General features: G+C 41.8%; 1 protein-coding gene across 3 annotated transcripts in view; it reads left to right on the top strand.

The window, feature by feature from the left end:
- Nucleotides 1-14474, top strand: part of NKTR (natural killer cell triggering receptor) — a 1518686-nt gene that overhangs the window by 336144 nt on the left and 1168068 nt on the right. For all 3 annotated transcript variants that reach the window (XM_044066053.1, XM_044066052.1, XM_044066051.1), the window contains exon 4: nucleotides 3422-3529. In XM_044066053.1, coding sequence (XP_043921988.1) covers nucleotides 3422-3529 — 108 coding nt within the window. The remainder of the gene's footprint in view (nucleotides 1-3421; nucleotides 3530-14474) is intronic.

The raw sequence follows: 14474 nt of genomic DNA, 5'->3' as shown, positions 1-14474 counted from the left end.
CTTTGCTGTTAACAATTTCAGATTTATGACCAACAGCCAGGTGTCATCGTTTAAAACAGAAGCACTGAAAGTGTACGATCGAGCGATTACTTACCTGGATAAGTGGTTTGACTTTGAAACAAGTCTACTGAAGAAGCTGCGTGTTCTAAACCTTGATGAGCCTTGCTGTTTTTCTGACATTTTAGAGATAGTATCAGCCTGTGGTGTGACTGTTGATGGAGATGAACTGTATGCGGAGTATCTATGCTTGAAACAAGTCATTCCAAAGCTGAAGGAAAATCAAGCTGAAGTTGACAAACGGGTTGAATTCTTTAGTGGTTGTGATGCACCTAACTTGAAACGAATCATCGAATTTGTTTTTGCTATTCCTACTAGCAATGCCCATGTTGAACGTATATTTTCAATGATGAAAAACTTGTGGACTGATGAAAGAAACCACATGAGGCCTGAACTTGTGAAAGCTGAACTGTGTGTAAAAGTCAACTTTGATATGTCTTGTTCGCAGTTTTTTCAATATGTATCCAAAGAAAAGTCATTGCTGAGAGCTGCAAAAAGTGAGCAGAAATATTCATTTAAGAAGAACAGGGATTAGAGCAGTAGACAGTAGTCCTGGAACAATAACAGTTTATGGACCTGGTATATATTTGTTTGAAGTGTTAGAGAGTAGGAGGAGGACCTTGTGGGATTCAAGTGGGACTGGGAGACGTCCTTAAAACTGGATGGCTTTAGAACTGTTCTCAGTCAGAGGAGACTTCTATTCTATAACAAAAGAACAACAAGCCCCAAAAACCTCTAGGAGTAGGAGAGCACTGACTGAGTCGTGCATCCTAATGTAACTGTAAATATTACATTCCAATTCAGAGAGTGGGAGATTTGATGGCCATCCAGCAACAGGACTAATTGAAGCCAAAGCAAGCCCACCAAAGCAGTGAGTGCAGCTGCTGCTGTAACCAGTGCTGTGTGGATGTGTAGCAGATCATCTAACACTCGCAGTACTAGTCCGTAAAAAGGATCCAGGCTGATCCCATTGTGCCATGTTTACTTCAAGCAGTCACACCTTGTACTTCTCAAATTATCAGTTTACTGTAGAAGCAGTTACATCTTTTCTGTACCAAGTTATCAATTTGTAGATGAGGAGTCTGAGAGACTAAGATAAGTCTAAGCCTTAGACTCTAAGGACTATTTGTAAAATTGTAAATTTTCATCAGCAGAATATATTTAAAAGTAAGGTGTTGTAAAATGCAACATTAGTAAAAGGAAAGCTGTGTTTGCTAAATGTGATAGCAGAAGAAAAACTATGAAGTTTTTCTTACTGAATTATATATACTTCAGCAAATTTCCTTAATTGTTAAGCAGATTAGCTAAACTGTACTGGAAGAACTGTTGATCCTGCCTTCAGAGGGTGGCTAAAGGGTACAGAGTTGTTTATCTGTAAATTTTCAAAAGACCTCAAAAATGTATAATAAAAGCTGATTATGTATTGCATATCCTAACTGCAGACTGCTAAAGGAACTATGTCACAGTCACAGAGTGTGTTTAGACTGCATCTGATCCTGCATGGAAACATGGGAACTTTTCTGTACTTTAGGCATATTAATTGACTAGAAAATTCAGCCAGTAGTAGTGCCAGTACTAGGGCTAAGGGCTACTGATTTAAATTTGCTTATCCATTTCTGCAAAGGAAGTGCTTTGCGTTTTCTAATTTTTGTGTAAGAGAAGATAAAACAAGTGTCCTCTCCTCTGTCCTGAGTTTGTTTTCCTCTGTTTTAACTAGGTTGAACTGCATCTGAGTGTTTTGTTTCCCCTTGCTAAACTGTGTGTGAAAAAATATTATAAACCAATATTTTGTGTGCGCCCATCCTTAACACTGTGTTAACTTTGCTATAATATGCATGCAACAAAAATGGTATATGATCTAGCAGTGCACTAGCAATTAAAATAGTTTCATATTACATATGTATGTCATTGTGCAGCTGTGTATAATATGCATGTTCATGTTTTGTGTGTGATTATCCTGATGCTTAAACTGTAAGTAGTTCACACAGAATTCTGTCTCACTCTTACACACACACACACGCACACACACACTGTGTGTGTGTGTAAAAGAGTGAGACAGAATTCTGTGTGAACTACTTACAGTTTAAGCATCAGGATAATTATTCTCTTTGGCTAGGAGCCTATAAATGGAGAGGTTTGCTGTCATGTTGACAAGTGTACATTTAAGTGAAGTAAACTAAAAACCCTTTGAGTCTTTCGCACCTAGGCCTCCTTCAGACCCTCACAATGACATATTTGGTTGAATTCACTTAACATCAGCTCACTGACTCAGCATCTTTTTTTCCCATAATTTTGCATCATTTAAGTACTGTCACTTTCCTTTTCAGCATTAGTGAATTGAGCAAAATGGTTTATTTTTCTATATAATATTTATTTTCAATTTTATTGTCTCCTTACATTGTCCACTTTTTTTGGTAATTATAAATATACCAATTTTAATTCACGCTCCTTCTGTTGTGTGTTTGTGTCCACCCAAGCCTATGTTTTCCAGGGATCCTTTTCAAATACATTTATTAGTTATTTATTTTGTCAATTAGCTTTGTTTAGTCTGTCTGTACATCTTGAAGATTATCTGCAATTTTTTACCCCATCCTACAGCAAGCAAGATGATTCAAGCGAATCAAGCATCATCAAGTTCTTGACGGGCATTGTCAGCCGACGGCAGACAAATTCAATACATTTTCAGTATTAAGCAGAATAAAATATTAAGAGTACTTTCAGCTCAACTAAGCATAAAGAAAGATCATATGACATGTCCAATGCAATGTAATGGGAAGCAGAGGGTTGCCACTTGCCCACTTACCACCTTTTCAAATGCGCAAGGTTGGACATTTTTTGTAGAAACGTGAGATTTTGCAGGAAAGAACAATACCCATGGGTATGTTTTATTGTTCCATGGCTGTGTAAATAAAACATCTTAGTTTACAGCCAGAAAAAAGTAAGAAATATAAGTTGCAGTTAATAAAAGTAATGCGAGAGAGAGACTGATTCCAAACATTATTAAGCAAAATTTTGTATTTTGAGTACCAAAATTACATGCCTTTTTTGCTTTCATGTACATGTCCAGAATTTTTGACATGAAAAGTTGGCAACCCTAACACACACACACACACACACACACACACACACACACACACACATACATACACACAGACACACACACACTGTTCCCCATTGTTGGAGCACAAAGTGCAACACACAGATGTACTTAGAAACATTGTAATTTGGCTGGAATGTCCACTTAAGGCAAGTACACATTGATTAGATTCATTTAATTGTCAGAAATATTAAGTTTATCTTGAATTGTTTTTGGATGTTTGGTTGTGTAAAATGATTGTGTTATTTACTGTGTTTTTATGTTTAGGGGAGAAAGGAATTGGAAAAATAACAAAAAAGAAACTGTGGTATAAAGGCTCCACTTTTCATCGTGTTGTTAAAAACTTTATGATCCAAGGAGGTGACTTCAGTGAAGGTAAGGCTGATCTTGATATGGGTCAATTAGAGGTCAACTACTTGTGTTCATATTTGAACTTTGAAGTGATGGATTAAAATTTTCAGGATGACTGCTCGCTGAAAAAAATCATCTCCTAACAAAACTTATTTGTGTGCTGATATGCAGGCAGATTCATTATTTCATTAGTGATGTAGGATATTGGCCTGAGTAAAGGCAAGTCATTTGTGTTACAGGCTGGCCTGTGCAGGGTGGATTACGTTTAGTAGAAAACTAGTATTACAGATTTGTTTGGGAATGTGCATGCTGTAGCCATACCTGTACCCATTGCTTCTGAAGACTTGATGCTGGTAGAATCAAAGGAAATGGGGGAGCTAGATGTCAATAGGGTGAGCAATTGCAACAGTTTTTCCACTTGCAACTTAATTTGAGTAGTTCTCTATACTTTCATATGAGAACAGATGGCTATGCCCAGCTTCTTTGCAGGAGCAGAACCAAAACAGATTGAGGGCAGTAAGGGCTACATGTTCTGGAACTGCATGCCCCGTCCTTGAGAGTTCTGCAAAGGTACAGTATGCTGCATTCTCTGTGTGACTGTGGAGAAACCCTTGACATTGTAATACTTCTGCCTTTCAAGAAGAAAAGGGCAAAATAGTAACAGACAATTTGGGAATAATTGGCAGCGTAGAGTTAACTGCTGCTTATTTATTTATTTATTTTTTTAACAAGGGTAGAATGTCATACAGAGACTGTACATGCTTATGTTACTTGGCTAAAGAATCATGCCAAAACCTGAATTTGACAAATTGCATGATTCATTAAGTGACAGAACAGTTATGGTACAATATGTAATTGGGCAAGGGACAGGCTGTTAGATGGAGCAAGCCTGATATTACCAAATCACTATGACTGTATGTAGAGCATGTGTCATGACAACTAAAGAGCTTTATATAACACTTTGTAGTGATGTGTAAAAGGAAAGACAAGTGTGTTCAAAAGATTGTGCATGCTGTTGAACAAGAAACTCGGCCGGTTGTCAGCACTAGTAATGTGAAAAATGTTTCATTGAAGTTTGGAAATAAAATCGTATAAACAGTGATACAAGAGTACGTCAGATTGTTGGCACAAAATTATATGGGAATTAACTAGACAAATGTGCAGAATGCAGTATTATGGCTGAAGGTAGCTTTGAAGTGTAGTGCTATAAGCCACAGAAATGAGTGTATGTGCACATTAATATATCGAGAACACAGAGTAAAGTTGTTGGGTCAAAAGCTTATGATGTGAACATAAAAAGTAAGTTGTACAGTATACTGTTTCAAATGTAGCTATAAAAGACGTTAATTGTCCTATTATTTTGAGTCATTTGGCTTTTGAGAAACTGGAAATTGTAAAATGAATTTGGCATGAAAGCAGAGAGTAAACCTGCTCATGTAAGCATTAAGGTATAGTTGCTCAGTCACCGAGACATCACAGCTATTGTACAGAACCATAGCAGTAGGTACCCATATACCCCTCTGCTGATTTACATGCAGGGTAGGAAGTTTGCCAGGAGAATATAAATAATTCCTGATGGTGTGTTACTGAGCTCTCCTTCAGAGAGTGTAACAGTAGCTCCCAGTAGGAAAACTGAAGTGAAACTAAAGAGAATGGGAAATGTTAGGTGTCATTATGGAGCAGTTAAAGCCAACAGAATTGAGAAACAACATGGTTCATGTAAAACAAGAGAAGAATTGCATTTGTATTGATCAGCAAGATTTGACAAGTATTACTCATTGCCTAATGTTGAAGTGGTTTCAGCAGTATCACATCTTTAGTACTAGCTGCCATCTAGCTATTCTAGCAGATAAAAGTAGATGAAGAAATGTACAAATAATGTATATTTTAATACACCATTATGAAAGTACAGATTCCTTATTTTTTTTATTTTTCATCAACATAAGGGTAAGTGAAAAAGCTGTTGCACAAATAGTAGAAGGCAAATTGCCAAGGCTTTAATCCAGATGTTTTCATCTTTAAATTCTGATTCATCATTGATGGGTTAAGAAAAGATAATTTCCACTGATTCCCAGTCAGCAGAACTGGGTCAGGACTTTTTTTTTGGGGGGGGGGGGGTGTCATCTGTTAATTATGTAGAGGCAAAAGTCTCTCACTGAAGAAAGTGATGCTTCTGACCCCCCCCTTTCAGATCCCTGTCTTTGTATTTGTGAAAAGGGAGATATTCTTCGTGTTTCACTGTTGCAGTCATCACACTTGGGTTATCTGCCTGCAGGTAGCCCTCAGTTGGCCCGAATACCAGAAACTTAGTATTTCTGCATCAGTTGCTGTTGCTCCAGGTCTGATGTCAGGTCGTCAGGAGTTTAAACACAGGCAGCTAACGCCATTACATCAGTCTTTCTTGCCGAGGAGCCTGAAGCAGAAGCAGTTCGTACGAGTGCCAGTCGGCTGCTACCTGAGTTTTCGTTTCCGAATTGAATTATCCTGAAGTCTTCTAAAGCTAAGTACCCCGTTGGGGATTCTTTTTTCTTGCTCTAACTGATGTCAGACAAAGTTAACAATTGTCTTGCCTGTGGAAAGCAAATACCACACCGAGATTTCCATTCTTACTGCATCACCTGTTTAGGCCCAGACCACGACATATCTCGCTGTCGGTTTTGTGCCTTGTTCAATGCCCGAACTATTCATCATCAGGCCCTTATTGTCGCTAAATACTTTTGTTCTTGATCTCTGTATTCTGAAATGGCTTCGGTAACCCATCCAACTACCGATCTTCCGAAAAAAACGTAAGGATAAAGACAGAGACAGACCGCACAGGTCCAAAGCTGCCGACGACGCTTCCGTTAAGCTAGTCGCCAGTTCGCTGGTATTCAGTGAGGCGCTTTTGCAGCACCTGATGCCTGCTTCAGCAGATTCACAGGCCTTTACCGAGACCCGTTAGGAGTCCGGTATACCGCAAGACTCTTCAACTACGGAACCTGCGGATGTCTCTACCTTGGATGGGTTTGGAGCCACTGTGTAGGCACCGGCTTCTGAGGAAGTTCTTCGCACTACTGATATTCGACACAAACCGACGACTTCTTTCACATCTTCAGTTTTGTCTAAAACTACCGAGTTTCTAAGACCAAGAGTACGGGCTACACCTAAAAAAAAAAACAATGACAAAAGTTCATGTTCCTGCTCCTTTGCCACAACATCAAATGCTTAAAATGGCAGAATACCTTATTATGCTGATTAGGGGAAGTCCGCCTTCCCCTGCTAAGAGAAAGAGACCTGTCCCCCAGCAGCTTCAACAGACCAAGAGTCCGACAGCTCTGAGGTATCTGTTTATGAGGATTCAGATGCAGAGGAATCCATTCCCTCTGCTTCTCCTCCAGAGGATTTTTCTTTTGGTGAAACCTTACATACTTTAAGAGAGCATTTCCACTAGGAATGCCAAGACTATCCTCAGTCCAAAAAGAGACTTGGAGAATTTCTAGATTTGCCACAACATAGGCCTTTAGCAATACCCCCAGTCCTGGATGTTGTGGATGATGTCTTTATGGAATCCAGTTTAACTCCTGATACTTTAACCCTGCTCCTAGGAAACCAGACAGGTACTACAGAGTACCTGACTCGCACAAATTCATTTTCAAAAATCCTACTGCTGACCCAGAGGTCATCTCCCAGGGGCCTAACGGTGTCAAAGCAACTACAGCTAAGAATCCCACCCCTTCAGACAGGGATTCCAGAGCATTAGACAGATGGAGTAAGAAAGTTTATACCTCTGCAACTCTCACCATTAGGGCTCTGAATTTTCCGTTTCACATGCTGAAGTACCAACAACATATTATGGAACTTAAGCAGAAAATAGCTACCTTTGCAGACAGTGCAGAAAATAAAGAATTACAAGAGCTTATGCATTCTGCAAGCCAAGTCAGCAAGCATGCATTGCAGTGTGGCTTTGACGCCCTAGAAGCATCTTGCAGGGCAGCAGTCACTGATTCTGTACTGAGAAGGCATGCTTGGCTTAAGGAGCAGACCTTGCCAGACCATGTCAAATCAAAATTATCAGACGCTCCTTTGAACAAGGACAATCTGTTTGGCACCAAAGCAGAAGAGGTTCTTAAAAAGATGGAAGAAAAAGCTAAATCTATGCAGACAGTCAAAGAATTCTTGCAGGTACAGCCTCCTAGATTCAGTAGGCATTGCCCCTTGAAACATTGGTCCTTTCCAGCCCCCTAAAGGCCATCTCAAACTAGACCCAGAGGAAACAGACCCCCCCCCCAGACTACAGTCTCAGGGTATGCAGAGATCTAAGCAGTGGAGTGTCACCACCTCAAAAGCAGGGCTTACTATGCCACCCCCTTACGGAAAGAATTCCCAGTGACTTCTCAACTCCACTCCCCACCTCTGCCCAACTGCTTGTTGCCCCTAGGAGGAAAACTTGCCCTTCATGCAAAAAGACTGGACATCCATCACTAAAGACTGATAGGTCCTCAACATTGTATCCCAGGGGTACAAATTTTACTTGCACTCACTGCCAACCTCAAAAGGGTTCCCAGACCTTCCTCCAAACCAGTGGGCAGAGGCACAAAACCAAGTTCAGTCCCTGCTTTCTATAAGGGCAATTCAACCTCTTCCTGCAGAACAGATAGGTCAAGGATTCTATTCCAGACTTTTCCTGGTACCCAGAAAAGAGGGCACTTGGCGCCCAATCCTAGATCTTTCAATTCTAAACATCTTCCTAGTGGTACCAAAATTCAAAATGCTCACCCTGCAGCAGCTTCTCCCTATGCTAGCCAGAGATGCCTGGTTAGTCACCCTAGACTTAAAAGAAGCCTGTCTGCACATCCCTGTAAGGGACTCATGCAGGAAATATCTACGATTCAGGGCAGGATCTGTGCATTATCAGTTCTCTGCATTTCCCTTTGGCTTATCCACTGCTCCCAGAATATTCACAAATTGCCTGGCTCCAGCCATTGCTTACTGCAGACAGAGGAATATTCAAATTTACCCATACTTGGATGACTGCCTGATTCAGGCAGACAGTCAGGAAATGCTGTTGCAGCACCTGACATTTGTAAAAAACCTACTGACTGCCCTGGGGTACACCATCAATGAAAAGAAATCAAAACTTGTTCCCAGTCAAAAGATTGTATTCCTGGGAGCAAGCTTGGACACAGCATCCCAGATGGCATTCCTCATTCCAGAAAAACAAGCCTACCTGAGAGACTACTTTACTCAAATGGCCACCAGAACCCAGCTATCTGCAAGGAAAATCCTGCAGGCCCTAGGGTTCATGGTCTCATGCATCCTACTAATTCCATATGCCAGACTGCGTATGAGGAAACTTCAGTGGTACTTAAAAAGTCTTTGTTGCCAACATTCTCAGGACCTGGAAACTGTCATTCCTGTCATACCCTGTCTAAGGACAGAGTTTCTTTGGTGAGCAGCAGCAGCATGCAACCACAACAAGGGACTGCCATTTACTCAACCCCACACCGCCCAGACCCTAATATTAGATGCATCAGACTATGCCTAGGGGGCACACATGGATGGCAAGTTTATTCAGGGCCACTGGAGCCCAAGTCAACTTCATCTGCATGTCAACCAAAAAGAGATGCTAGCTGTGTAGCACGCTCTAACAGCATTCAGATCCCTACTCTCACCAGGACACCTGCTAATAAAAACAGACAACACCACAGTTATGTGGTACATCTACAAGCAGGGGGGAACCCACTCTTTCCCACTCTGCAGGTTAGCCATGGCCCTGTGGAACATGGCCTTGGACATGCAGGATCATCTGCAAGCTCAATTCCTGCCAGACAAACAAAACTCACTGGCAGACAACTTAAGTAGAAATCTCCTAGACCCACACGAGTGGCAATTAGAGCCCAGCACCTTTAACCTTCTGATTCAGAAATGAGGGACCCCAGAGGTGGATCTCTTTGCTTCCCCTTGCAATCACAAGCTCGGCCAGTTCTGCACCAGGACACCTCACAGCAGGGCCTGGAAAGTGGATACCCTGTCCTTCCAGTGGGTAAATCTCTCAATCTATGCCTTTCCCCCTCTGCCCTTTCTCTCAAGAGTATTGCTCAAGATAAGACAGGACAGACCAAGGACAGTTCTCATTGCCCCTGACTGGCCACGCCAGCACTGGTACCCACTCCTGTGCATCCTGTCACTGGTGCCATCCTGGCACCTACACCAGAACCCAACCCTCTCTCAGCAGGGGGGACCGATCTTGCATCTGCAACTAAAAACCCTAAATCTTGCAGCCTAGCTTATTCCTTTAATTCTCCCCCAGTAACCAGCCTAAGCAAGCAGGTGCTGGACGTCATTCTTGAAGGCAGGAGACCCAGTACAAGGAAATCCTATGCTGATAAGTGGAAAAGGTACTGCTCCTGGATCCAGTCTAAAGGAGAGAACACAACTCTGCCCTCCCTGCCTGTAATCCTGGATTATTTAGCAGATCTACTCCACAGAGGCCTATCCTTTTCCTCCAGTAAGATCCATGCCTCTGCCATCTTGGCTCATTATAACTCTGAGCCACCCCTATTCTCTCACCCTCTGATCAAGCAGTTCCTGAGTGGGCAAACAACTTAAGGCCACAAGGGAGCGCACCCACCCCTGCTTGGGACCTTAACTTTGTACTGGAAAAGTTCACTCTGCCCCCTTTTGAGCGTGCAGCATCAGCAGACTTAACATTTCTCTCTTGGAAAACAGCATTGCTCCTGGCCATCACCTCAGCAAGATGAGTGTCTGAGCTCCAAGCACTTATGGCCATGGAACCCTTCATTACTTTTCATGCTTTTAGGGTCTCCCTCAGGGCTAACCCTTCCTTTATGCCCAAAGTGGTGTCCAGTGTGGCTCTCAGCCAATCTATCCATTTACCAATCTTCTTCCCTAATCCTCAAAATAAAGGTGAAAGGATCCTGCACTCCTTGGACGTGCACCGACAGTTCAGATTCTACCTGGATAGGACTAAGCCCTTCAGGAAATCTGACCAGTTACTGCTTAGTTTTGCACCAGGTTCAGAGGGCAAGGTCCATTTCAAAACAGACAGTTTCCAAATGGATAGCACACTGTATCCATTTCTGCTACAAACACCATGGGAAACCAACCCCTCAGGGGGTCAGAACACATTCCACTAGGGCAACATCTACCTCTACAGCATTCCTCAGGGGTGTTCCTATCAGGGACATTCTGGAGGCTGCTACCTGGAGTTCTGTGCACGCATTCACCAAGCATTACCACCTGCCTATATCTTCCAAATCCAGGGCGGGTTTTGCAGCTGCAGGGCATACTTGCCAGCCCAAACTCTTCTTGACTGCCTCCACCCTTTCTACAGCTTTGGGAATCAACCCAGCTGTGATGACTGCAACAGTGAAACACGAAGAACGTAGTACAGTTGTGTACAGTTTCCATAAATGTAGATGTTTGAGTGTATTCACTGTTGCAGTCCTGGTTTCCCACCCTCCAGCCCCCTTTTCTGTCTCCCTCTCCTCTGTGTATAATACTCACCCCTTGCAGGGGTATTGGTATTTACTTTTTACTGGTGGAAATTTTTTCACCATAGCTTAGCTCCCTATTGGGGTGGCTCCTGACATTTGGGGCAAGAAAAACTGATGTAATGGCGTCGTCTGCCTGTGTTTATACCTCTGACAACCTGACTTCAGACCTGGTGCAACAGCAACCGGCACAGAAATACTAAGTCTCTGGTATTCGGGCCGACTGAGGGCTTACCTGCAGGCAGATAACCCAGGTGTGATGACTGCAACAGTGAATACACTCCGACATCTACATTTATGGTAAGTGTACACAGCTGTACTTAACATGGTGGACAGTACAGATATCATGCAACCTGGGTCTCTTCTGTGCCACTCTGTAACAACAGATGCCTCAGACGTTGTTTGGAGAGCTATCTCCATAGGGTAAAATTTCAGGGTCTGTGGCTTAAACAGAACAGACCAAAACACATATGTCAAAGAGATCTTAGCAGTAATAAATGCGCTCATTTCTCTAAGTCATCGTTGGTTTGCAGGACCTGGATACATCATTATGCACTGCATCATAGTGATGTGGTACATAAGCAAAGGGAGGAGGGGTACCTACACATGTGGAGACTATCCATAGCAACCTGGGAGTTAGCATCCTAGCAAAATGTCAGCCTTCAGGCTTCTTAAATTCTGTCAGAGCAAAACATTATTGTAGACTAGCTGAACAGGTCCAGGACGGATCCTCACAAATGGAAACTGAACTGGGGGGGGGGTGCTTCCAAGCCTTGATCCAACTGTGGGGAACTCCTCAAATAGATCTATTTGTCTCCATTCACAGCTGAAATAAAAGAAAAAAGTCTGCTGCAGGATTCCTTGCAAGCATGCCTGGAAGGACAGATTTGCATTTCTTTGGATAGGAATGTTCCTGTATGCTTTTCCACCAATATCCATGGTCATTGCAAAGACTCAGAGGAACTCTTCAAAGGTAATTGTGGTGATCCCCTAGGAAATCGTGTATGGGTACATGGAAACATTTTCCTAGTCGGTGTCATTGTAAGAACCAGGGTCTGTTCAAGGTCAGGTTTCTTCTAGCTCTTCAATGTTTTTCTGAGTTACTATCTTCTGGCCTTTCTTAGTTTTCTGTTAAAAATTCATCTTTTAGTCATAGCTGAATATCGGTCCATGCATCCCCCTTTCTTCTCAGTCACTAGTATATTTGTCTACCCAAAAAAAAAAAAAAAAAAAAAGGTAGGCCCTCCTTGGGATCTTAATTTTGTGTTGGAAAACATGATTTTCATTGGATATGGAATTTTAGGTCAGAGTAGTCTCTCGTGACGGCCTGTATTTTTTTCTCATATTTACTGCCTACAGTATCGTTTTCTTGCTTTGAATGTTTTCTACCTGGAGTCTCTCTCAATTCTGCGCATATATAGACATATAGATGCACTAGAATATTTTAATGAGGTCACAGTTGTTTGTTGTTGTTTGTCTTTCGGCTTTTTCCCGGTAAGGGGTCGCCACAGCGGATCTCCGGTCCACTAATGATTGGCAGTAGATTTTTACGAAACACCGAGGTGCCAGCTCGATGCCCAACCTTCAATGAAGGCACGCCCATTTACGCACGCATGTCTTTCGAACGCTACCCAACCGCGGGGAGGACATGCAGACTCTGCACAGAAGGCACTCCCAAGCCACGCTGAGAATCGAACGGGAGAACCTCTTGCTTTGAGGTAACAACGCTACCGCCGTACCACCACAGCATTTTAATGAGGTCACAGTAATGATGAAAAATTACATTTAAACTTCACGAATGTAATTCCTGGCTTTCATCTCCTGAAAATAATTTGATTTTTTTTTTGGAAGACCATAAATTAGTGTCCATGATGATAGGGGAAAAAGGCCTATGGCCTTAGCTAGAATGGGTGCTAGGACACTCATCTGCCATTGTCACAATCCCTCCTTGTCCAGTTGAAACGGACTGCAGAGGGGATGTAATGCAGTGGTCTGAAAAGAGAGATGCTTAAGTTATGCAGCCTCAAACCCATTGTTGCCAAGCACTTCGTTAAATGTGGGTATGATGTAGTTGATGCATCCTGCATGGCAGCTCCTATGAAGTTGGTGATTAGTAAACGTGGACTTGAGCCTGCTGCTACATATGTGAAAACAATGGCCCTTGATTCCCTACTGGATAAGGAGCTTTTCTTTTGCACGTCCACCTGAGCTGAGAAGGTTTTTAAGAAACTTGTGGAAAAGGGAGAAAACTGTGGGAAAACTATGCAGTTACTTAAATTCTTTCATTCCCCTGCTCCAAAATTTGTCAGAACTTATCCAAGTAAAGGCACTCCTCTATCCTTAACAGGAATGTAATTTAAAAAAAAAAAAAAGGAAAAGAAAGGCCACCACAGAAAAATTGTTGCAAGCTGACCAGCGGAGTAAGCATAGAGGTCCTTAGAGTTATGACAGTCAAGGGCAGCAGCTGTGACTCAATGTAGTTTGCCCCCTTTCACATTCCCATTATAGTCAAGGATAGGAGATATGCTAACTTCTTTATAAAAGAGGTGAGAAGTCTTCCCACAGAAGAGGTGGGTCCTGCATATAATAGAAGCGGGGTAAGGTTGCATTTTTTTCTTCCTTAGTGCTTCAGCCAAAAATGCTTTTTATGGGAATGAGTAAAAACGTATACATCTTTAAAGGGTAATTTTTTAGGGTTTCTGTCTAAATATTTAATGACAAGGTTGGTGGCAAAAAATCAAATGGTATGCTTCAAGTAAGGTAAGTAAGGTTTTGAAATGATGTATAATTTTCTGCTAATTCCCTTAGAAGGCATTTTGACTGAAGTGATAGGGAAGAATACACACATTTACCTTCTCCAGCAGTGATGGGTATGTGTTTCTATGTTTTGCTGTGTCACTGTGTGCACTTAAAATAGGTCTTCTGGAAGTTTAGATAGTATATCAGTCAAATTGCTTTTTGATAGATGTGATGTGGCGATTAGATGCCAGTTACTGAAAGAAAGAGGACTGATGATACTGGTTTAACTTGATATGAGGAAACATAAGAGATTTGTTAGAAATACTAGAAAATGGGATGTTGAACTAAACAATATGTACATCTTGGTTATATTAAACTTCAGTGATTGAAATATGAATAAGAAGTCATTAAATGAAAAAGGAAAATGTTTCAAAGATCAGGAGTCTGATTCTGTGGCAGTGATGCAACAGATCTTTGTCTTGTGAACAGGGTGCTAGAAATAGAGAATGCATCCTGAATTTGACTCTAGTACAGCATTTTCTTCATCAGATTAAATCAGTAGTCACTTGGTTTCTTTTGAAAATTTGGAGGCAAAAGCAGAAGAATACGTGAAAGACAGAAACATTGGTGAGATGAAATGAGGAAGAACTTTTTGAGGTAGACATCCATGCTGCAGAAGGAGGTATCAGAGGGCATATTTGGAAGAATTCTCAGGTACTGAATTTTATCAGATTATG

Source organism: Protopterus annectens, chromosome 3.part0 (genome assembly GCF_019279795.1).
Source record: "Protopterus annectens isolate FY-2018-M chromosome 3.part0, PAN1.0, whole genome shotgun sequence".
NCBI lineage: Eukaryota > Metazoa > Chordata > Ceratodontiformes > Protopteridae > Protopterus > Protopterus annectens.
The sequence above is the reverse complement of the archived record's forward strand: the minus strand, read 5'-3'. Positions and strand labels throughout refer to the sequence as shown.